The sequence below is a fragment of the Leopardus geoffroyi genome, chromosome B4 (assembly GCF_018350155.1).
Source record: "Leopardus geoffroyi isolate Oge1 chromosome B4, O.geoffroyi_Oge1_pat1.0, whole genome shotgun sequence".
Taxonomy (NCBI): Eukaryota; Metazoa; Chordata; class Mammalia; order Carnivora; family Felidae; genus Leopardus; species Leopardus geoffroyi.
In genome coordinates this window covers 97,480,878-97,504,121 of record NC_059341.1, presented here as the reverse complement: position 1 = coordinate 97,504,121, position 23,244 = coordinate 97,480,878, and the positions used below count along the sequence as shown (strand labels likewise).

At 37.4% G+C, this 23,244-nt stretch overlaps 1 protein-coding gene across 1 annotated transcript in view; it reads right to left on the bottom strand.

The window, feature by feature from the left end:
* TRHDE (thyrotropin releasing hormone degrading enzyme) overlaps positions 1–23,244 on the bottom strand; it is a 391,992-nt gene that overhangs the window by 186,978 nt on the left and 181,770 nt on the right. The window contains exon 4 of the mRNA XM_045466621.1: positions 2,251–2,405. Coding sequence (XP_045322577.1) covers positions 2,251–2,405 — 155 coding nt within the window. The remainder of the gene's footprint in view (positions 1–2,250; positions 2,406–23,244) is intronic.

Genomic DNA, 23,244 nt, shown 5'->3' with positions numbered 1-23,244 from the left:
GGGGCAGAGAGAGAGGGAGACACAGAATCGGAAGCAGGCTCCAGGCTCTGAGCCATCAGCCCAGAGCCTGACACGGGGCTCGAACTCACGGACCGCGAGATCGTGACCTGGCTGAAGTCGGACGCTTAACCGACTGCGCCACCCAGGCGCCCCAGTGTTGTCATTTTTAATTGTTGTTTTAGTTAGATCGTGATGTGTCAGTCTGAAATCCTTGCTTAGGTCAGCAAAAAGTTAAAGAAATTCTTTTTTTTTTTTTTTTTTTTTTTTTCCCTTAAGAACAGAACCAAAAACGTTACATGCCCTAGAACTATCCTAAAGACTCTGGATTGAATGATGAAAAATCAGAAAAGTCCCTTCTCATGCAGCTGGTGCTTTACTGTAGAGACAGGGGGGATGAGGTAAGACATAAAATAAAAAATATACAAGCAAATGAACAACACAGTTTCAGATCCTAATAAAGTGATAGCAATCAGGGAGAAGCCACTTTAGATTGTAAAAGCAGAAATATTCTCTCCAAGCCGGTGACATTTGAGCTCAGATGAGAGCCAGTCTCGAGAAAACCTCGGGAAGAAGTGTAAGCAACACTTAGTATGAAGACCCTAAGTGGGAATGAGATATTTAAGAAACGGAAGGAGGAGGCAGACGGTATCAGATCGGGTACATCTTGAGGAGCTCCAGTAAAGAGCTTCGTGACTGAATGTTTCAATATTATAATAAAGTGTCAGTCACTCAAGAGGATCTCTAATTGAAATACAAATAAGAGATAACACTGAATAAATTGATGACCATAAAGTAATTTTTATTCTTGATCAAAATGCAGATTTCTCCTCTAAATTGAAAGCCTGTTTTAAGAATTATGACAATACATACGTGGGGAGAGAGGGTAGTGTAGAAAATAATTTGGTAATGATAGTGGAAATTCTGTTTCTCCCGGCTTCTGGTCCATTTCCTCATGTAAATAGCCTGGCGCTACTAAGCTATAACAAGAAAGTAACTCAGAATGTGGAATAAATGAAATCCAATTCTAGGAACAAAGATAACATCATCAATGTGCTCTTATTTCAACAGAACTATATAAGTAATTTTTTCTAGGAATGTGCAAAAAGGAAACCCCTTATGCCTCCAAGAATTATATTTCACTGGAAACCATTCTCTTTAGCACAGTTGAGGAACCCCGATTATCGGTGCAATGGATCCCCTTAAATCTCTGAGGCAAGGAACACATGCCCAACCTGGGCAACATGACAGGTACAAACATCTTACAGGTTCATTTGCAAAAGGCTGGCATTGAGGTAAATGGTCCTATGGTCTGGACCAATTTATCATGAAGTCATTGTTCACATATTAGCATTTAGAAGTTCACTTTCTTCTGCTGACAGCATTTTCCACATAGTTCCTTCTTAAGTTTTCCAAGCTTTTTAAAAGTATTTTAGGTTATAACAAATTGAAGCCATACAGTATCACAATGAGATTTCTAGTGTTTTAACTTAAAACTATCTATAGTTACCAGGACAGGTATTGCTTTCTATTAGCATGAACATTTATTTCCAATTTGTTTTTTTTTTTTTTTTACTAGAATCAAGATTCAAATAAGCGTTGCAAAATCCCTGTAATACCTTCCCCTCATTGTAAGAAAGTGCATAAAATCAAAATGAAATTAATTTTATCTCAGCTCCACTACAAAGTTGGCTAATTTACATATGAATTTCTAAACATGCCAAGACAAAAAAATATCAATCATTTGAGAACAAAGAGTCTATGGCTGAGTTAGTGAAAGGCTTCCTAAGTGTCTGTGTGATGGGAAAAAGGGAATAACAAATTGATTTCAGCAAAAGCAAATTTTGACGCGTACACAAAACTCAGCTGCATCTTGCAGCGATGCAATAAATCACTGCCACTACTGCACTTACCATGTATACACACCAATAATCACAAGAAAATAAAGCAAGGTTGACAAGGAATCATGACTGGGTAGGGTCTCCAAAGAGGATTCTGGGTGGCAGGGCTATCTCACTCCTCAACTAAACTGAAGGACAGTTGTTTATTCAATACGATCAGTGTGTTTTCTTTGGTTTGTGCTGTCATCTGAGAAAAATGGCATATCATCCAAAAACAACTACACAGTGCTCTCTATATAATTAAAACTTAATTGGGAGGAAAATAATTTAGCTCCTCATCTAAGTATCTGAAAATCGTTCTGCATTCTCAATAGTTTCCAATTATACTTACACCTGATCCTTTTTCTCATACCTGGTGACATATCTCATGAACAATGACCATGGTGACATCCAGTAAATAAGAAATAGATGAAACACTGGGATCCAGCAGTATTCTTTGTTCCACAAAAATACTTAGTCCCCAGTTCTCCATAGCAGCGTACGGGTGCTTAGGCACAGCTAAAAGATCTAGAAATAGAATAAAACAATTCCAAAGGCTTTAACAAACACACTGGATTCTAAATTCATATCCTAAAAAAGTCCAGAAATCCTAATGAAAAGGAATATTTGCTCTTTCTCAGTAATTTTTTTTTCTAAATTAAACTACCTGCCATTTCTACATGACAGCAGAAATATAGGCTATCACCGTAAATGCTGGCCGTATCCATTCATCACAGTTCATTTTCAGACCCAGTGCTGGAGGAGGCTGGAAGTATCGGCACCATTATTGATGGGCCCATCCTAATAAGTTTCAGGGAGTCAAGGAAACCAAATGCAGCAGAAATCTACAGAGTCAAAAGGCATCGTGCCTTCCAACGAAAATACATTCAGCTCAATGCAGTGAATACTAGACTCTTACTCTTACCCCAATTTTTTTTTTGAGAGAAAACATCTTAGATCAGTTTAAAAATGTGGCCTGTTATTGTTCTAATTGTTGAGATCCTCCTTTATTTTTTGAGTCTGTTAAAAATAAAATCTTACATGCAAATATAGCTTATAGAGAAAACTGTAATAGTGGACGTAGTGGCAAAAGGACCAGTGAGGGAACCCGCAGGCTTTGGTTCTGGCCCTGCCGTGCACCATTAACTAGATCTATGACATCGGTAAATCACTTAATTTCTCGAGACCCCAATTCCCTCACCTATAAAATAAGGTTATTGGCCTTCATTATCTCTAAAATCCCTTCCAGCTCCAAAGATCTATGATCAGATGATTCTAAGATGTGTGCTTGTTTTAAAAGGCTGTAGAGGTATTATCAACTTCTGGTTAAGGTGACACAATAAGTTCATGCTTTGATGTACTCCCTCGGCTCCAAACACACAGCAATGATAAATAAAATATTAAAAGAGAAAACTAAAAAATATCTCCAGGCTTGAAAATAAATCTCTTCATGGATCAGAAATGGTACAGAAATGCAAAGCAGTGATCGCATGTGAAGCCACAGTCCTGCTGGGTTCTGGCTCCAGGGGCAGGCAGTGGCAGCTGGGAATTGGCTCCAGCAGGACCCACCAGAGCCAAAGGGACCTGAGCCAAGCTGACTGCATGATGCCAGGGGTAGAGGTAGGGTATGCATGCTCATAAGGGCTGTAAATAGCTGGTGCTCACTGCTTCTTGGGAAAGCTAGCAAGGGGCAGAGTCAGGATTCGAACCCAGGCAGCCTGACTCCAGGGCCTTGCTTTTAACCACAATGATGCAATATTTTCAGTCTCTGACCCAAAAGTTCTACTTCCCAATAATCTAGAGTAACTCCCTAGGGTGTCAAGAAAAAAAAAATTGGTTCAAGAATGTTTGCTGCAGTATTGTTTTTAAGAGTGAAAAGGGAAAACTAAATGCCTTTCACAAAGATAGTGGACAAAGAAACTGTAAAATAGTTAATATAAAGGAATACTACATAGCAATTGACATGAACAAGCTTACCACTAGATCTTATACTATATAGATCAACACGGATAATCTGAAAAATATAATGTTGAGGGAGCAAATAGACTTGTTGACAAGTAGACAAGGTGTAGAATGACCCTTACCATAAACTACTTAAAAATAAGCAGAATGAATACCATATGTTGTAAATGGACACTCCCACATGCACACACATACCCAGACAGATAGTAGTGGTAAAGTGCACATACAATCACAAACATATAGGAATGATAAACACCGAATTCAGAATCATGATTGCTTCAGGAAAGAAAGGGAGAAAAGGGTCTGCAGAATGGTCTTTAGGTTCCTGGACCCCATTTCAACCCGGGGTTGAGGAGGATTCCCACACCACCAAGCAATTTTGGACCCCAGGATATATGAGAATACAACTCAGTTCTACCACTATCTACCCAGAGATAGCATCAGATTCCACAAATTAAGGGTGTAGTCCTACAAGACTGTCCTTTCCTCCCCACTTAAGATGCCAGTCACAAGCCCAGGTTGTCACCTGTACTTCTGACTGAGGTTCCCATGACTTCTTCTTTAGGTCTGATTAATTTGCTAGAGAGGTACACAGAACTCCGAGAAACATTTTTACTTACTAGATTACTGGTTTATTATAAAAGGATATAACTCAGGAACAACCAGATGGAAGTGACGCATAGGGCAAGATATGAGAAAAGGGTGTGAAGCTTCCATGCCCTCTTAGAGTGCACCATTCTCCCTAAATCTTTACCTGATTACTGCCAGGGAGCTATCTGAACTGTAACGCTTGGGGTTTTTACAGAGACTTTGTTACATAGACATAATTGACCAAATCATTGGCCATTGGCAATGGACCTCACCCTCCAGCCCTTCTCCCCTCCCAGGAGGAGGTTAGAGGGTAGGGCTAAAAGTTCCACTCCCGGAATCCTGGGGTCGGCTCCACTGGAGACCAGCCCCCATCCTTAGGGTTCAAAATTCACCTCACTAACATAACAAAGACACTAACATTAACTTGTATTAACATAACAAAGGCTCTCAACCCTTAGGAAATTCCAAGGGCTTTGGAAACTAAACCAAAAATCTTATAGGAAGAGTAAATACATTTGAGAAATATATGTCAAATATATATGAGAAAGACATTTTTGATCATTCAGATAACCAAATACGTATTTCTTATAAATCACAGTATTGCAGATGGCCACAAAAGGGATTTCAAATCTGTTTTTAATATTATTTTTTAAAAGCAAGTGATAGGTACATAGATATTATTTATAATATTATTGTTTATTTTCAGTATGCTTTAAATATTTCATAATAAGAAAAAGAATAAAATGGTCAGCAGTCTTATAATATAGTTGATTGTATTTATTCATCATTTCAATGAACATCTCATCATTTGCTGTGTCCTTAAGTCTGAGATGTATATTAAAATAAATCAATATGATCCCTGTATCCACTACATTTTAATCTAAGAATGGAGACATGAAAGCGTAATCCGAGAAACAGAGAATAAAAAGTGCTGTGAAAGAAAGAAAAACGTCTGCTTGGAGAGGTTCTTGAAAGAGCATTTGAGTGGGACATCCAAAGACAAATAGGATTTCAACAGGCAGTCAGAGGTACTCTATGCATTCATTGACACAAGTATTTATTCAACAACTCTTTTGCTCAATACAAGAACTGTTCTGTCCTTCAAGCTCCTTACTCCCTGCTCTAATGGAACTTATGTGGGTGTGTGCAGGAAGAGGAGGTCAATTAACAAAGAGTAAATGAACAAAACAAATTCAGTGAATGCTAAGCTCTACAAAGAAAATGCAATAGAGTAAGATAGTGATTGACTGATGGGCTGACTGTAGCATGGTCAAGGCCAACCTCCTAAAGTAATCACAGTTCACCTGAAGTGTGAATGAAGGTAGAAGCCAGCTATCCAAAGACTTGTAGAAGTGTGTTCTAAGACACAACAAATGTAAGGGTTCTAAGGAGGGAATGAGATGAATATATTGGATAAACAGAAAGGTCAGTGAGGCTGAAGGACGTAAGGGAGAGGAACAAACTGCAAACACATAACAAATAGATCTTCTACTTAAGATTTTAACATGAGACCTTCCCTAAATATGACCAAACTAGGCAAGAAAACAACACTGTGTCGGCTCTGGCACCAGCAATGGCAATAGCAGTAGCACATCTGGTGTCATTTACTTGAAGGAGCACATGGACTTATGAATGATCCTTTGGAACAACGCCTGTTGAAAACAGAGGCATTTCTATATGCTGGAGTCCTCCAAGAGTTGAGAGTAGTCAGGTGTCCAAAAGTAAGTGAGCATATCAGGCCACAGCCTGGAATTTGGATTGGCTCAAATGGCACAGAAAGAGGACTCCAGACATGAGCCAGATGCAGAGTGTAGGATTTGTGATAAAGAGGAAGGTACGCTTAGGGGGCAGTCATCAGACAGCAAATGCCTAACTAGCAGCGTTAAGAGGGTGCAGTGAAGGGCCAGTGAAAGGTTGGTGCCGAAGATGCCAGCACTGGTGACCCAAACAGGCAACTGGTTCCCACTGGTTTCCAGAGGTCGGAGGGCACAGAAGTCATGATGGGTAAGGAGGCTATACAACAGCCACACAAGAACTCTTAAGCAAATGGAGCTAGACTCAGAAGGAGTGAATGAGGACAGAGTAAGGCACAGAAGGATCTGGAACAGGAGGCAGCTTCTCAGACACAGAAAGGTTTTATAATAGACATAGGGAATTGTGTCTGTGGATAGCAGAAGGGGAGAAAAGCAAATCTAAAAAATTTAGATGATGAGGGGCGCCTGGGTGGCGCAGTCGGTTGAGCGTCCGACTTCAACCAGGTCACGATCTCGTGGTCCGTGAGTTCGAGCCCCGCGTCGGGCTCTGGGCTGATGGCTCAGAGCCTGGAGCCTGTTTCCGATTCTGTGTCTCCCTCTCTCTCTGCACCTCCCCCGTTCATGCTCTGTCTCTCTCTGTCCCAAAAATAAAAAAACGTTGAAAAAAAAAAATTTAGATGATGCTACTATACACATAATAACCTTATAACAAAATACCAAAGAAACTTGGATTTTGTTCTATACCTTTATACCTGCTCTGCTCTATACCTTTATAAGTTCAGGAATCTTAATATTTCTATATTTGTATATAGTTTTATATTGTGAAAGATTTATATTTTAGGAATACCTTCATGAAGCATATATCCATATACACAGTGATACACAAATGTTCTTAACAGTTCTAATTCCAATAGCCAAAAACTAGAAATAAATCAAATGTCTATCAACAGGTGAATGGGTAAAGTGTAGTATATCCATATAACAAAATTCCATTCAGCAATAAAAAGAACTATCATTACATATAGCAAAGTTGAGTCCCAAAATAGTTATACTGAGTAAAAAGGAAGAATATATATATATATATATATATATATATATATATATATATATACACACACATATATATATATACACATACACACACACACACACACACACACACATATATATATATATATATATATATATATATATATATATATGCAGCATGAATCATACATTTATTTGAAATCCTGGAAAATGACAAATGTATAGTGTCAAAAAGCAGACCAGTGGTCTCCTGGGGAAGAAAACGGGAGATGTTAAGACTGCAACAGGAAACTTTTAGAAGTAAAGGATATGTTCATTAGGGTGATGATTTCATGGGTATATACATATCTTAAAACATCAAGCTGTACTCTTTAAATATGTGCAGTTTACTGCATGTCAATAAAACTCAAACTGTTTAAAAGAAAGTACCTTCATGAAGTGAAATATTCTTCTGCTTAACTTTGAAGTTCTTAAGATGTATTCACAATGAATTACATTATTTCAATTTTTGCAAAAATAAATTTGTCATGAGGCTATAGCCATTAAAATGTGCAACATCCTCTTTAATATGCCTTGAAAACAGAAGAAAATTCAAATGTTTCAGAATCTAATTTACTTGGAGATTCAAAGAAAATCCAGGATAAAATTATGCATAGTACTCTGTTTCCAATTAATTACTACAGTTTTAAAAACTATAGGCAGATAGCAAATATTCATATAATACTAGTGAATGCAATTACATAAATTAACATACAAATCTGACTTTATCTGCTTGCTCCCTTCAGTGTTCTATAATTTGCCTTATACCTTTAACACTGTGTTGCAACAGCTTCTGCTAACTAAAATCACAAAATCTCATGGAGACTTCTCAGTTCTTATTTGATATTGTTGAGAATTATTATAGTGTTGATTAGAATCTGTTATAACTGTATATCCATGTTTCTCCTCCACTTCTGAGATTAGCCTATCTATATTCTTGGTTTGTTTTGTCTTTTTATTTTCTGGTCATCCTCTGATTTTGAAAATCAAAGTTCCTAAGATTTCCATCTGTAGGTTTTTTGTTATTGTTGTTTAACCCATTCTACCAGTTTTCTTTGAGTGTTCTCACCTACTCCAATGTCCTCTGTCACCTCCCACATGCCCAGAAGCTTTCTTTGAGCTCCAGAGGAAAATATGGAAGCACCTTTGTGGTAGACTGTTATTTGATAGCCCCCAGTGTACTATTTCTTCTGGAATAGACCCCTCCCATTAATCTGGCTTAAACCTAAAGATAACCTTTCAACTTCCTCTTCTGCTTTCTAAAGGGAAGTCAATAACCATGAAAATGTCCTATGCCCCTGACAACACTATGTTAAGAGGAACACTGAAACTATGTGGAAAGGTCCAAAGAATCACCAAACAGGGTCTAATAACACATACAAATCAAAATACAGTCTCCAGCATTAGTGGCAGTGTTCTGATGTATAACTTTGTAAATATCTACACTAATGTACTCTAAATTACTAAATAACCACTAGCAAAAAAAGTGTTCAATACCAGGCCTCTCCTCTATGCCACGGTCAGATTATGGGCTCACAGATCATCATCAGCTGTCATCTAGAATAAGATGTATTGGTCTTAGCTCTGGGCATATCCAAGCCCCGGCTCTAGTCTAGTGTCCTTCAGCTCAGATACTTTCTGCTACAAGATCAAGTTCAAACTCCATGTTCTAAAAGTAAAAGGAGTAGAGGAGATACCATGTGAAATATAACCTCTATATACTTGTCCATTGCCTTGCTCTCTCTTGACACTTTCTCTTTTGCCTAAGCCAGACTCCCTAAAGTCCTGGCTCTCCTCAGCAATATTTCTTCACCAGCCAATTTCTGCCTTCTATTGTCCACACCCAAACTTGTCAATTCATTTTGCATTTGCCATCCATTTATTTATCTAAATATTTTGAGAGTAGTAAGAGAGTCCCTGCTAAAGATCAGAACTCAGAATGACCCAGACTTCAAACTTGAGCCCGAAAAAGGATAGAAAATTCTGGAAGATAAGAGATTAAATACCAAAGAAACTCAATGAGCATCACCTGGATAGCCAATCCCTCCATACCTAAGCAGAGGACACAGCTGCTGCCAAGCCATGGGTATGAGCAGAGGATGTGGCTCCTTCCTTACAGAGCAACACTGGTCCCTGGTTGGTTGTGAGATTTTCTGCTCAGAAAATCTAAAGTGCCAGACATTAATCCTAGAAGTTTTGGTCTCACAATAGGGAGAAAATCCATAAGGCTTTCTCATGGGAGTAACTAATCTTTCCTTTTTTTCCCTGTACCTGCAGTATATTTCCTCCATTCATCCATTCATTCACAAAGTTTGTTGAGTCCTTACTGTGCCTCAGGAGAGGAGTCTAACAGTGACGTGGCTCCCATGGAGCTCATATTCTAGCCTCAGGGCTAAAGGTGGGGTAGGGAGACAAAAAATGCTCAGATTAGTAAATAAACAAGCATATGAGATTAGGATTGGCACTATGATGAAAGTGACACAGAGGATGTTAAAGAATAATGGGGTTCAGGGGAGGATACTTCCTGGTCATCTTTCTCTCTGGAAAGATAGCATCTAAGCTGGAACACCAACCCAACTGAACTTTACCTCCATAAAAGCAGGTCATTTTTTATTTCAATTGCTGCATTTCTAGAGCCTAGCACAGTGCCAAGAACATGGCTGATGTTCTAGAATATATTGCAAGATAAATGAATAGTTTTCCTCGTTTTGACAATGCTGAATATATAGCTTACAACTTGTTTTGTTGGTATCACAAACCAGATACACAACCATTACCAATACCCATCCAAAAAGAGAATTAAATTCTGCAGTTCTGGTGAACAGTCCTGTGGTTCTCTGCCACGTGAAGTGCTCTACTGCTCCTTTAAACTCCTCCACCAAGGAGTATTCAGATACCCTCTTTCCAGGTTCGCAGAAGCATTCTGAACTCTGCCCAGGTCCTTCCACCCCAAGTTCCTCTTGCTCTAAAATCCCCAACTTCTGGGGTGGCTCAGTCAGTTAAGTGCCTGACTCTTGATTAAGTTCAGGTCATGATCTCATGGTCATGAGATCCAGCCCCAAGTAGGGCTCCATGCTGAGCGTGGAGCCTGCTTTGGATTCTCTCATTCTCTCCCCTTGCCCCTCCCCATCGCACTTATATGCACATGGTCACTCTCTCACCCACTCTCTCAAAAACAAAAACAAAAACAAAACAAAACAAAAAAACACATCACCTTTTAAATTGCTTCACATCACCTTTTAAATTGCACCCCCAATACTGTCTTCCAAGTCTCCCCTAGCAGCATCTCAATCCCAATGCAAGTTATCTGTTCAGCTCTGCTGCCCAGGCCTTCTTGGCAGAAAGCAGTGAACATAATAGTTAAACATCGGACCTGTGGAGTCCACACGGTCTGGAATCCAAATCCAGGTTTAACGCTTACAAGCTGTGGGACTTGGATCAAATTGTTTAATCTCTTCCAGTTTCTATTTTCTTATTGATACAATGGGGGTATGAATGGTAACTTCCTTTTAGGTTGTTGTGAAGATTCAATGAAATGGTCCATGTAAACCACTTAGTCTTAAGTACAAAACATAATAAATCAATGCTATCACTGGTTGGGATCTTTCCAGTTCATCCCAACCTTGGGGAATTGAATGTATCACAGGATTTAGCTTAGAAGAGGAGGAACCTTTTCTTTGAAAAAGATGAATTGTTGGCTAATAGGTTACATGAGGCATTTTAGTTTCTGATTTGAGATTTTATATTATGATGTAAAGCAATACAGGACCTATCTAAGAATGAACAAACAAAAGAAAACAAACTGGATCATAGGACATTTCCATATTGTCATTCAGGGATGCTAAATAAGTTTTAAAGATATAGCAGGTAAAAACAAATGTTATATTTTAATTTTGGCCTGACTATAGCACTTGCTCAAGATACTATTTATATATGCATTTATGCTTAAGTAAAAAATATAACTCCTTGTTCTGACAATTACCATATGTGGCTAGTAGAAATATATGTTGCATTCGAAATAGTAATATAAACAAGATAAAATTCATAGAAGGCATCTATTCCTGGTATCATAAAATGAGACCAACTTTTTTTCTTCTTTCCAAGTGCAAATTCTGAAGTTTGTTTGTTTGTTTTTTACTCAAAAACTGGTAAGGTTCCAAATGGCTGTTTTTAAGTTCACCTGACAAAGAAGAGGACAAAATATATCCCTAGATACATTTCCACCAAATTTAAGAGTGAATCAGCCCTTCAAAGCTTAAAACAAAACATACTTTCTCCCTATGGACTTTATTTTTTTTTAATGTTTATTTATTTATCTATTTTGAGAGAGAGAGAGAGAGTGCATGTGAGTGTTTGGAGGGTGGGGGGGACAGAGAGAGGGAGAGAGAGAGAATCCTAAGGAGGCTCTGAGCTGAGCTCTACATGGGGCTCGATCTCACAACCATGAGATCATGACCTGGACTGAAATCAAGAGTGAAACGCTCAGCCATCTGAGCCACCCAGGTACCCTTCTCCCAATGGACTTTCTATTGAGTTATCTTTCTATCAAAAAAAGGCTAGTTTCCACTATACATTTTGGCCTATAACAGAATTTTCATCATTACCAGTTGTATTCACAAGCCTAGCATTTAAGTCCTCAAATTCCTAGTTCTCCTGAAGTAGCATTAGGCCATAACATGCAGTTTTGTTGATCCTCTTGCCACATATTCAGAAGATTTTTTTTCATTTCTGCAATCACTTTTTCTCGACACTTACTGATTACTGTCAATTGCAAAGGAGGAACACTTTTCATGTGTTGTCTAATTTCCTTTTCCCTTGAAAAAGAATTTCTATGTCAAAGGACTTATCCTATATGCACAAGGAACATTTGTCATTTTCTCACCTATTTAATTTTTAAAATTAGCTCTACTTTAATTTCCATTGTCATATTTTGCATCTTCTTTCAAGCACTTTCGAAACTCACGGTCTTTGCTTTAATGAACATGATTAGGCATAAACATTGAACACACACGGAATGACTCCTATCTTCACCATTTGGTAATAGGCCAAATTGACTAATGCTTGTTATGTAACAAAGACTTGCTGTTACCTAAGAGAATGTAGGTTGAAAGTAAAGGTTCCTCTCTATTAAGGCTTCATTTATGATGCATTTTCATTTATTCCTATAATACTTATTCATTACCTATTACAGGCCAGACTGATCTGAACACTGGATATATAAACCTTGAACAATAAAGATACAGTCCCATTAAACCTTCATGAGGCTTAAAAACCAATGGGGGATACAATCAAGTTAAAAAGTATATACATTATAGACATACAGGAAGGAAAGAGCAGAACAGTGAATTTGCTAGAATGAATACCTGGTGTAATGGATGCAGCACAGAACAGAGATTAAGAACATGGGCTCTGAAGCTAGCCAGCCTAGGTTCAAACTCAATTCTGCTGCTTAATGAGGCATGTTACTTATCATTTCTGTCCCTCATTTTCTTTACCTGTAAAGTGGAGATGATTATAACTGCAACTATTTCACAGGGTTACTGTGAGGGCTATTGTTGGGACACAATTCTCAAGGGTCTCTCACATTTCTGTATGTCTCATGAGCAGAGATACTGACCCTTTTTGTTCCAGACTATCGTTTTAAGAATATCTGTATAGCAAAAAAAAAAAAAAAAAAAAAAGAGTCTCTTCTCCATAGCAAAGAACAGACATATACTCCATCATTTATAAAAGAATCAGGTTCCATAGGCTCAAGGTTCCTCACCTGTAACATAATCCACTGCATATGGGGGTATCGTCTGGCCCTCTTTGCATTGTTCTTGGGAATGGGGGCTCAGGGAATGAACACAAAAAATGCTGAATCTCTGACTATTCTATAGCTAGAGCAGTAAAGGTTTTTATCTCCAACCCAGGAATTTCGTGTCTTCTGCAAGCATTCATGAAATAATGTCATGTGACCGGTCAAGCTTGCAGACAGGGTAAGGTAAAATCTCAGACTCTTCACAGTTCTTGACACGGTTCTTGACAATACATGTGAGGTGCTTAGAATAGTACCTAGAAAATTGTAAGTTCTCAATGGCAGTTAGATATTCTGATAGAAAAATGCCTCTCCAAAGATGTCCATGGCCTCATTCCCAGAACCTGTGAATATATTATATTACTTGGCCAAAATAAACTAAGATGCAAATAAAATTAAGGTTGCTGGTTCGCTGACCTTAAAATAGAAGAGTGACATAGATGATCCAGACACACCCAATGTAATTGCAAGGATCCCAAAAAGTGAAAGCGGGAGACATGAGAATTCGTGTCAGTGATGCAATGTGAGAAAGACTCTGGAGGCCATTGCTGGCTTTGAAGATGGAAGGGGATTATGAGCCAATGAATGCAGGCAGTCTCTAGTAATTAGAGAAGGTGAGAAAGTTTAGAGATCCCCCACTTCTAAAGCCTTTAGTGAAAACACTTTAATCAATTTAATCAAATTGCCAACCTACAGAACTATTAGATAATAAATTTGTGTTGTTGTCAGCTACTAAAGATGTGGCAATTTATTACACCATCAATAAGAAACTAATATAGTATCACTATCATCATTGCCTTTATCATTTTATGATATTGATAAATATACTATATTACTATTTATACTATATATATTATGTATTAATATTATATATTATAATTTAATTACTATATTATATACCATATTACTATAATATTACTATGTTATTATCATTATTATTATAATATTACTATAATTACTACTACATGAAAGAGGTCCCAAATCTTAACATAAGAATGGGGAAAGGCTATCTGGAAAAAGTCAATTATGAGATATATTGATTGAATAGGAGTTATCTGGAAGGAAACTATATTTCAAGCTAAGGGAATGTACAAACAAGTAAGAGAGAACATGATACTTTCAGTAAACAAAAACTGGATCAATTTGGCTGAAGAAGACAGTGGCAAATCCTGTTTTGGACATGCTGAGTTTGAGATGCCTCTAGAACATCCAAATAGAGATAACTAGTGAGAGAGGCTGAATATAGAGGTTTGATGTGTTGGAAAGAGATCTAGACTGGGGGAGATTTTAAAAATCATCATCATATATACAGTAGGCTGTGACTGATACAGAATATAAATAAGAGGACCAAGAAGATGTCTGAGGAGCATGATTTTAAAAACAGGCAGAGTGGGGGTGCCTGGCTGACTCAGTCAATTGGGTGTATCAGACTCTTGATTTGGGCTCAGGTCATGATCTCCAGGTTAGTGAGTCAGCCCCTCTCCAAATCTAGCTCTGTGCTGATAGTGCAGAGCCTCCTTGGGATTCTCTCTCTCTCCCCCTCTCTCTCTGCCCCTCCCCCCTTCTCGGTCTCTCTCTCTCTCTCTCTCTCTCTCTCTCTCTCTCTCCTCTCTCAAAATAAATAAATAAACTTTAAAAAACAAGCAAATAAACAAACAAACAAAAAACAGTCAGTGGGGCGCCTGAGTGGCTCAGTTGGTTAAGCGTGGGATTCTTGATTTCAGCTCAGCTCATGATTTCATGTTCATGAGCTTGAGCCCTGAATCAGGCTCTGGGCTGAGCACGGAGCTGCTCGAGATTGTCTCTCCCTTTCCTTCTGCCCCTCCCCCACTTGCTGGCACGCATGCACTCTCTCTCTAAAAATAAAATAAATTTAAAAAATTAAAAAATAGATTTTAAAACTTAAAACAGACAGAGGAAGGGGAAAATGGAACAGGACACATAAAGGGTATTAACAGGCACTGTCATAAGAGTAGGAGGGAAAACCAGAAGAGTGTGATATTGTTTCATTCCAGCATAGTGAACCACCCAAAAAGGAGGCAAGAATAGACACTCTCCATGAGTATTTTAGATAAATTTAGGTAAATTTATAAAGCACAGCTATTACATATTCATATAATTAAATATTAATTAAATATGAATGCTTTAAATAATACTAGCTTACCATTCAAAATCATTCTCAGCAGACTGTCAAAATGAATCATACAAACTTTTACACAAATATAACACAAAGTCTAATCACAGGTGTTAGCATCATCACCTGAAGGGGAAAAAAAATACAATACCAGGTGAAAGGCTCTCATTAACAGTTATTTATCGAGTGTTAGTTGCTGGAGTGGGCCCATCCCACAGCATGCAACTCAGGAGTCTTTCCTGTTTCAAAAGTAAGGTAGCTGGGAGTCATTTCAGAGGTTTGGATAGCTCTTTGACATTCTTTAATTGACAGATTCCCATTTCCAGCAGAAGACAGTATAAAAATAGTACTATTTATAAATGAGCATTCTTAACTCTTGAAACTTGGGAGTTGTCAGTAAAATGTATTTCCAAATTCATATGCACTTTAGACAGCATGAATACAAAGTGGTTACCTCTAAAAGAAATTATTTATGTAGGTCTGGTAAAGTAGAAACAAAGATTCATTGTGCCTTAAAGCCAGCTCCCCAGCATAAACTGTACTAGTAGTACATACAATATTCAATGAAAAAAAGAAAAATACAAACATATAATTCAAAGGAACCAATGTTGGATTCCTAGCTTAAAACTGTCAAGCATTAATTTCAAGCAAAATGAAATACTTGTTGAAGCCCCTGAGAAAAAAGCCATTGAAGCCCCATAGTTGCTGATTTTTTGTCACTTATTGCAGTATAAAGTGTTACTTGATATTAACTAGCATCTAAACAATGGATGCATTTTCAGAGAGCTGGTAGTACAAACAGGAAATACCAAAATTCATTGTGAATTTTAAAGGTTCCTAGGGAAATCTCCTATGCTGCTTGGGGTAACGAAGGCAGAAGAAAAAGGAAGGAAAATACAGTTAAAAAATAGTACAATTATAGAACCGAAAAATGTGGTGACACTATGTTACTTTACTAAATTTTAACACTAACTAGAAGCTAATTTGCCTTTAAGGAACTAAAATAGAACCTTATCAATTTAGTCCTTCGCATATTACTAAAAGACTTTTTTTTAGATAATCCAAACCCACAGATTTACCATTTGAAATAGCATCGAGTCACTGAATGCCATGAAGAAAAATGAATGTCATGTCCCATTCAGGATGAATAATGTCTCAGATAGGAGGTGTTGATCAAAATATGAACCATGTCTTTCATTAGTGAAACTACCTAATGATTTGCTATAAATATCTTCTTGTGAGTATAAAAACAAACAAAAAAAACTACCTTTTCCAAATTTTTCTACAGAAGAGTTTCTGAGAGTTTCTATTCAATGATTTTTTTTTCAAAACCCATTACTAGTGTTCCAAATATTCCCTAGTTCAATTTACATTAGATCAAGAAATGAGTACGGAAAGAACTAATAATGAGCCAGAGATTGAACTGAACCCTTTACTTCTCCAAGCTCCAGTATCTAATGTGCATCACTAAGTTATACTCCTAAAGTGTATTTTATAGGTAGAAAAACATTTTGTATGCCTAATGGGGAAATGCTGAGAAGAGGGAATTTTTTTTTTGTACCCATCATAAAAATGTTGCTCCTAATGTAAATACGCAGGGAATTGACATGATGGAAAATTGCCAGAAGCCATTTTCCTAACACCATAGTTAATAGAGCATGAGGGTTCTATAGCTCAAAATGACATGTGACTGATCACTGTACACTTTGCGGCAGGGCAGAGAGGCTACCGTGAAGCAAATGGCAACACCTCTCTCATTATTTCTGTTTCTTCGTGTCCTTTTGATACACTATGCAAATTTTTGCCATGTGTCTTGGAACCTGTCTGAAGAGTTATTAAAATCGAAACCGGTATTCTGTGGAATTCTGCACTAAAATGCACAGACTCAGGGGCGCCTGGGTGGCGCAGTCGGTTGGGCGTCCGACTTCAGCCAGGTCACGATCTCGCGGTCCGTGAGTTCGAGCCCCGCGTCGGGCTCTGGGCTGATGGCTCAGAGCCTGGAGCCTGTTTCCGATTCTGTGTCTCCCTCTCTCTCTGCCCCTCCCCCGTTCATGCTCTGTCTCTAACTGTCCCAAAAATAAATAAACGTTGAAAAAAAAAATTTTTTTTTTAAAATAAAATGCACAGACTCAAAAACGCTAAAGCTGCTGCTCATGGTTTATAGTGCATTTGGGACATCCCAGTCCTGGATGCAGGCTGGCACACTTACCATCTGGCCTTACAGCCCACTCAGAAAATCTTGCAAAGTGCTTGGGATGTTCTACAAGCTGATTACCACAGGGAGCTTATGTCCACTGAGATCTCTGGATCTCAGTGCACTGTGTGCGTGTGTGTGTGTGTGTGTGTGTGTGTGCATATGTGTATATATATTATATAATATTTATACATACATATCACATAAATATACATACTGAGTATATAACATTGTATACATTACATAATATTACATGTATACTTAGTATGTATACATAGTATACAACCACATATATGATTAAAATTAGCTGAATTTTGGTGACTTCACTGAATTTCATCAGTCTACCATTCTAAATTCATGTTGGAAGTAGACTGCTCTCTATCCTGTCCTATGTAACTTCAGGCAGATGAAGGTATTAAAACCAAGCCATAATTGTGGGATTTGTCTCAAGGGGTCTAACTTAATCCAAATAATAGCTAACAACACTTTCCAAAAATCATCCTCAGTGTCTCCAAATTAGCTATTCAAACATAAGACCTTTAACTTCTCGGCTGGTTTTACTTCTCACCTCCTGATCTCTACTATTCTTCAAGTTTCATCAACTGTTGACTAGTAGGTAAGTTCTCACATTTAATGAAATTGCCATCAGAATCTCAGGACCAGCTCAGAATATGCCTTTTAACAAGATCCTCAAGTGATTCACATATACATTAAAGTTTGAGAAGCACCGACCTATGGCGAATCATCCACGGTGGGATGTTTTCCCCCACGAGTTGTGGAAGACTGACCATGGAGGTGTGAAAGTCAGTTAGAACTTTTGTCTGTATTTACTTCTGTCTAATACAAATATCCTCCCCTCCCCTGACCAAATTATCCAGGACCTTGAAGAGACAGCAGGTGTTCCATAGACATCATGACTGCACTACTTTTTACACTAGTTCACTTTCAAGGGATCAGGGCATGTGGCATTACAAGAGTGCCCTATTAAATGGATTTGTGCATTATCTAGTTTAGCTAAACCAACCCTAACAAAATAGGTGGTTTAAAAAGACCCCTGCAACAAAATAAAAGATCGAACTTAATAAAATAATGCAAGCACACCAGAGAATACCAAAAGCTGGGTTTTTTTTTTAATTCCAAGTAAGGATAATCTATGTTTTTTTAGCACATACTGAAAGCCAGGCACTTTCTAAGTGATGTGCGTGCATTAACTCAGTTACTGTTAACAATTCTTTGAGACGGACACTATGCACAGCTCCATTTTGCAGATGACGAATTAAAGCACAGAGACATTAAGTAAATTGTCCAACCAGTGTGGTTATTAGCAGAGATGGATCCAAACTTTGACAGTCTAGTTTAGATCTCACAACGACTATACTCTATTCACTCTACTGCACTTGCATTATAAGGTTAAAAACAAAGATCTATTATTTATTACAAAAAAAGTAAAGAAAACAAATTTATCAATAAGAGTACTTGCACTATTGATTTATATCTTCTAACAATGAGCTTCACTTTAAACACATATTGTGCCTTGAAATTTAGCTAATGTAAGTATTGTGTATTCTTTCAAAATAAATATAGCTAAATAGGTATGAACATGCTAAAAAAATTTCCTGGTAGTAATGCACAATCAAAATAAAACAAAACAAAAACCTTGTTATAATGCAGTGTTTCTCAAATTGGAGCATTAATCAAAATAAAACAAAACGAAAACCTTCTGTTATAATGCAGTGGTTCTCAAATTGGAGCATTCATTGGAATCATCTGAAGAGCTGACTAAAACACATATTTCTGGGCCCCAAGCCCAGAGTCTCTCATCCTGTAGATTCAGGGTTAGAGTGTGAATTTGTATTTCTAACATGGTCCCAGGAGATGTTGATACAACTGGTCAGGCAATTACACTTTGAGAATCATTGTTACAAAGGAGTAATTAGAACAGAGGACCTCAAATGTTCTCGTACATTTGAGTCACCTGAGAAACATTTAAAGAACATTAATGTCTGATTCTTCTCCCAGAGATTCCAAATTGATTGTTCTAAGGAGGGACCGAGGCCTCCTCACTCTTTAAATAGTCCTAATGTGCAACAAGGGTTGAAAATTACTGCTTTAGGAAGAGGGAAAATAAAAGGAGAAAGACTAGTTCAAAGTAGTCCAGGAAAGAAATAATAAAATCCTAAAATATAGAGGTGTTTCAGAGATGGAAACAGACAGGACTTTGTAATTAATTAAGTACTGAAGATAAGCAACCCACCCAGGAGGCATAGACCATGCTACCTAGTTGAATGAATGGGTAATGAATAGGATCATGGTGCTTCATTAACCAAGATTGTGAATTCAGGGAACCAGAGGGGGTGGAAGATAAGGAGAAGAGAAAGGGAAAAAATATTTTTATATTACCAATAGAACAAATTATTTCCATAATGCTAACCTCAAAAGTCCATTTTTACTAGTAATGGAAAAGTGATACAAAAAGTTCCTTTCCATTAACAGCATACATGTCTTTAAATCCATCCAATAGTTAAAACCCAGGCTGTCTGGCTTCAGAGTTCATGTTCTTAATCTCTACTCTATACTGCATCCTGTTCTATTTTTATGTTAATGAGAAGGAAACTCAATTAAAGGCCAAACAATAAGTCAAAAATAGTAGGGATTAGCACCCAGACCTATAAGATATTAAAGTGATCATGCCTACCCTAGTCTATCTTTTATTCCTGATGATGCAGTCTGAACTAAAGTCTATTGTTCTAAGAAGTTTTTCAAAGAAATAATAATAATAATAATAGTAATAATAATAATAATAGAGGCAGTGTGTCTGCAATGCTGGAAAAAAGTGTTGAAATTTCAGACCACACGGACTTCTGCTGGTGTCTAGAAAGACATAAACAACATTTTCAAGTTTATTATGGACTACCAATGTTAATTTGTACAAATGTTCAATCTCCTCTTACAGAATTATAAAAGGCAAGACTCTGAGTAAACTGGCTCTAAATTCCTTTGTTTAAGTGCCAAATAGTTCATGTAAAGATATAGTTAGGTCTCTATTTTAAACATAATTTTGTCGTCGACTGAGAGCCTGAAAAATTCTTCAGTATAACATTTTATCTGATGTTAATGAAACCCATCAAAAGCTGCTCCCCCATCCACATACACAGTGTAACAAGAACTAGTGCATTTTAATCCTTAGGGAAAAGGGGAGACTTGGAATCTGATGCAAACCATGCTCTGTTGACATTCCCAAATTAAGAAAATATATACGGCAAGGTACTGACTGCTACGATATAAAAATGTTTCATTTCCACTCTGGCTGAATATAACAGCAGGTGGTAAAGTGGCATTACAAGACAGTCACTTTAAGCCCAAAGGCAAAGGATCCATTCTATTTGCAGAGTTAGCTTAAGTCATTCTATTGCCTCTTCTACACACACACACATCCACACACACCTAAAAATAAAAACTTTCATTATTTCCAAAGGCAAACAAAATTACTAGTTGATAGCATGTCTCTTTTTCTTTTTCTTTTTTTTTCTTTCCTAGATTGTTCTCTATAATGCTGTCATTCAAATCATTGGGCTAACCTACAATAACACTTTGTTTACTCTAAGATGCTTTACTGACATTAAGTGTCATTTCTTAATAATCCTATAATTCAGAACACAGTACGTAATATGTGCAACTTTTAAAAATACTTCTAAAACAGTCAAATGAATTAGGCATTAATATCTGGCTTTCAAATACATTTTTATTGGAACACTCCCACCCTCAGTTTATAGAAGCTAATTAATTTATTAAATGCCTTACACGAATACTAAACTGAGCCACTAGTCTTTTGCCAAATGATTGATTACTCAGAATGTTTTTCAGTTGAGGAAAATCAGTTTTATCATGAATTTCCAGCAGTCTTATTTGTTAGAGTGAATACAGCCCTACTGTTTACCCAAATGACATCGTCATACAATTTAGAGAAAGCAACCCCTTTTCAAGGCATTGTATTGCCATCTGTCAGGAAATGATCTCAATAAATATACAAATCTGTGATGGTTACAAGCATAAACAGTGCCCCTCTAGAGTTGTGCACAACCTAACCTATCAGATTGTGTCAACAGAATTAACAAGAAATGATTCCTGATCCATAGAGCTCAGAAGTCTAATGCACTTTGCAAGGAGTCAGTGAGATGGGCTTTCAAGATAGCAAATACACTGTGAAGATGATTTGTGAAATACTATTCTTGATCAAAGGACCCAGTAATCATTATGAACATGATAGAAAATCAGCTGTGTTTTGCTTTACAGGGGATATAGCAAAAACACAAAAGGACTTAAGTTAAAAGTGGTAAGAGTTTTAGAATTTTTTCTGACAAGAGAGCTACTGAACATTCAGGTAAAGTGCCAGGAAAGTCTCTGTACTTAGCATAGCTCTCAGTTCTGCTGTACATTAGAATCAATTGAAGAGCTTTTAGCAATACTGATGCATAGGCCATTCGATTCAAATCTATCTGAATCTCTAGGCGGGCATGGGGGGCAGGCATCAATATTTTTGCAAGTTTTGCAAATCATTTCTAACGTCCAGCCAGGATTTAAAACCTCTGACTTAGGTGATTTTATGAACAATGTTTCCTGCTTGAGATTAGACTAGAACAGTGGTTCTCAAACTTCAGTGTGCATTAGGATCGCCAGGAGGGTTTCATAAAACACATTGCTGGGCACATCTACTCATGATTCAATAGATGCTCATACTTCTGATCGAAAGCCACATCTTGAGGATGACCGGTTTGGAATCTTACTACTCAAAATGTTGTCCTGGGATGGCAATTTTGGCATCACTAAGAGCCTATTAGAAAGGCAGAATTTCAGGCCATACCCATTACTGAATTAATATCTGAATTTGAACAAGATTCCCAAATGATTCATACGGAGATAAAAATTTGAGAAGCACCGATCTAGAGCATAAACCAATTAAAAAGTTTACTAGGATAAGAAAGAATACAAATGGGGATGAAATAGAGTTGGGACTTGTAAATAACTAGAGAGCTCCTATTCTAAAAACTTCAGTGCTAACCAACCAGTGTCCATGTGGCAATCCAGACTCGGTTATCAGATAATTTATTTTTTTCAAGAAAGTTAGGAATCTGGGTTTTTATGTGAAATCCCCCAACTATGAAATATCAGCAATTAATATAAAGATTTTATAACACCTTTAAGACCAAATGAAGTATGTCTGAGGGACATATTTGGCCCATAACTTGCCTGTATGTGACCCCTGGCCTAGAAAGAGTCAATCACTAATTGACTTAGAGTTTGAAATAAATCACTGGAAATCCCCTTAGAACTCTTCCTTTAACAACTGAAGACAAATGATATATTTGACAATAGTTAATTATTTTCCATAGGGCATACTTCTGCCTGACATGAACTCAGCAAAGCAACAGAAATAAATGTTAGACTGGGCAGCTTTGATATATGTGTTATGGAAGACAAAATATGTAGCTATAAGGTAGGATGCAAGAGAGGATGCGGAAACGCCTCAGGAATACCTCTAAAGAACATGAGATGCACGGGCAATCAATCTCAAAGTAAGGAAGCTGAGGCATTTGATTGTGTTTACTGATAAATACACAGATGGACACAGCAAAATTTCTAACAATAAGCCTTTGAGAGCAGAAGAAAAATAGTGGTATTATATACGTAGAATTTATTTTCACTTGTAAAGGAAGATGGTAAAAAATACCTTAGCTCCACACTTCCTCTCCATCTTTATTTAATAACATTGAATTGTGTCACTTCCTTTAACTACGAAGCAGTTTGAAAAAGTTTTCCAATGAGGCACACGATAGTCTTCGTGTATGCCATTTTAATGGTCACTGAGT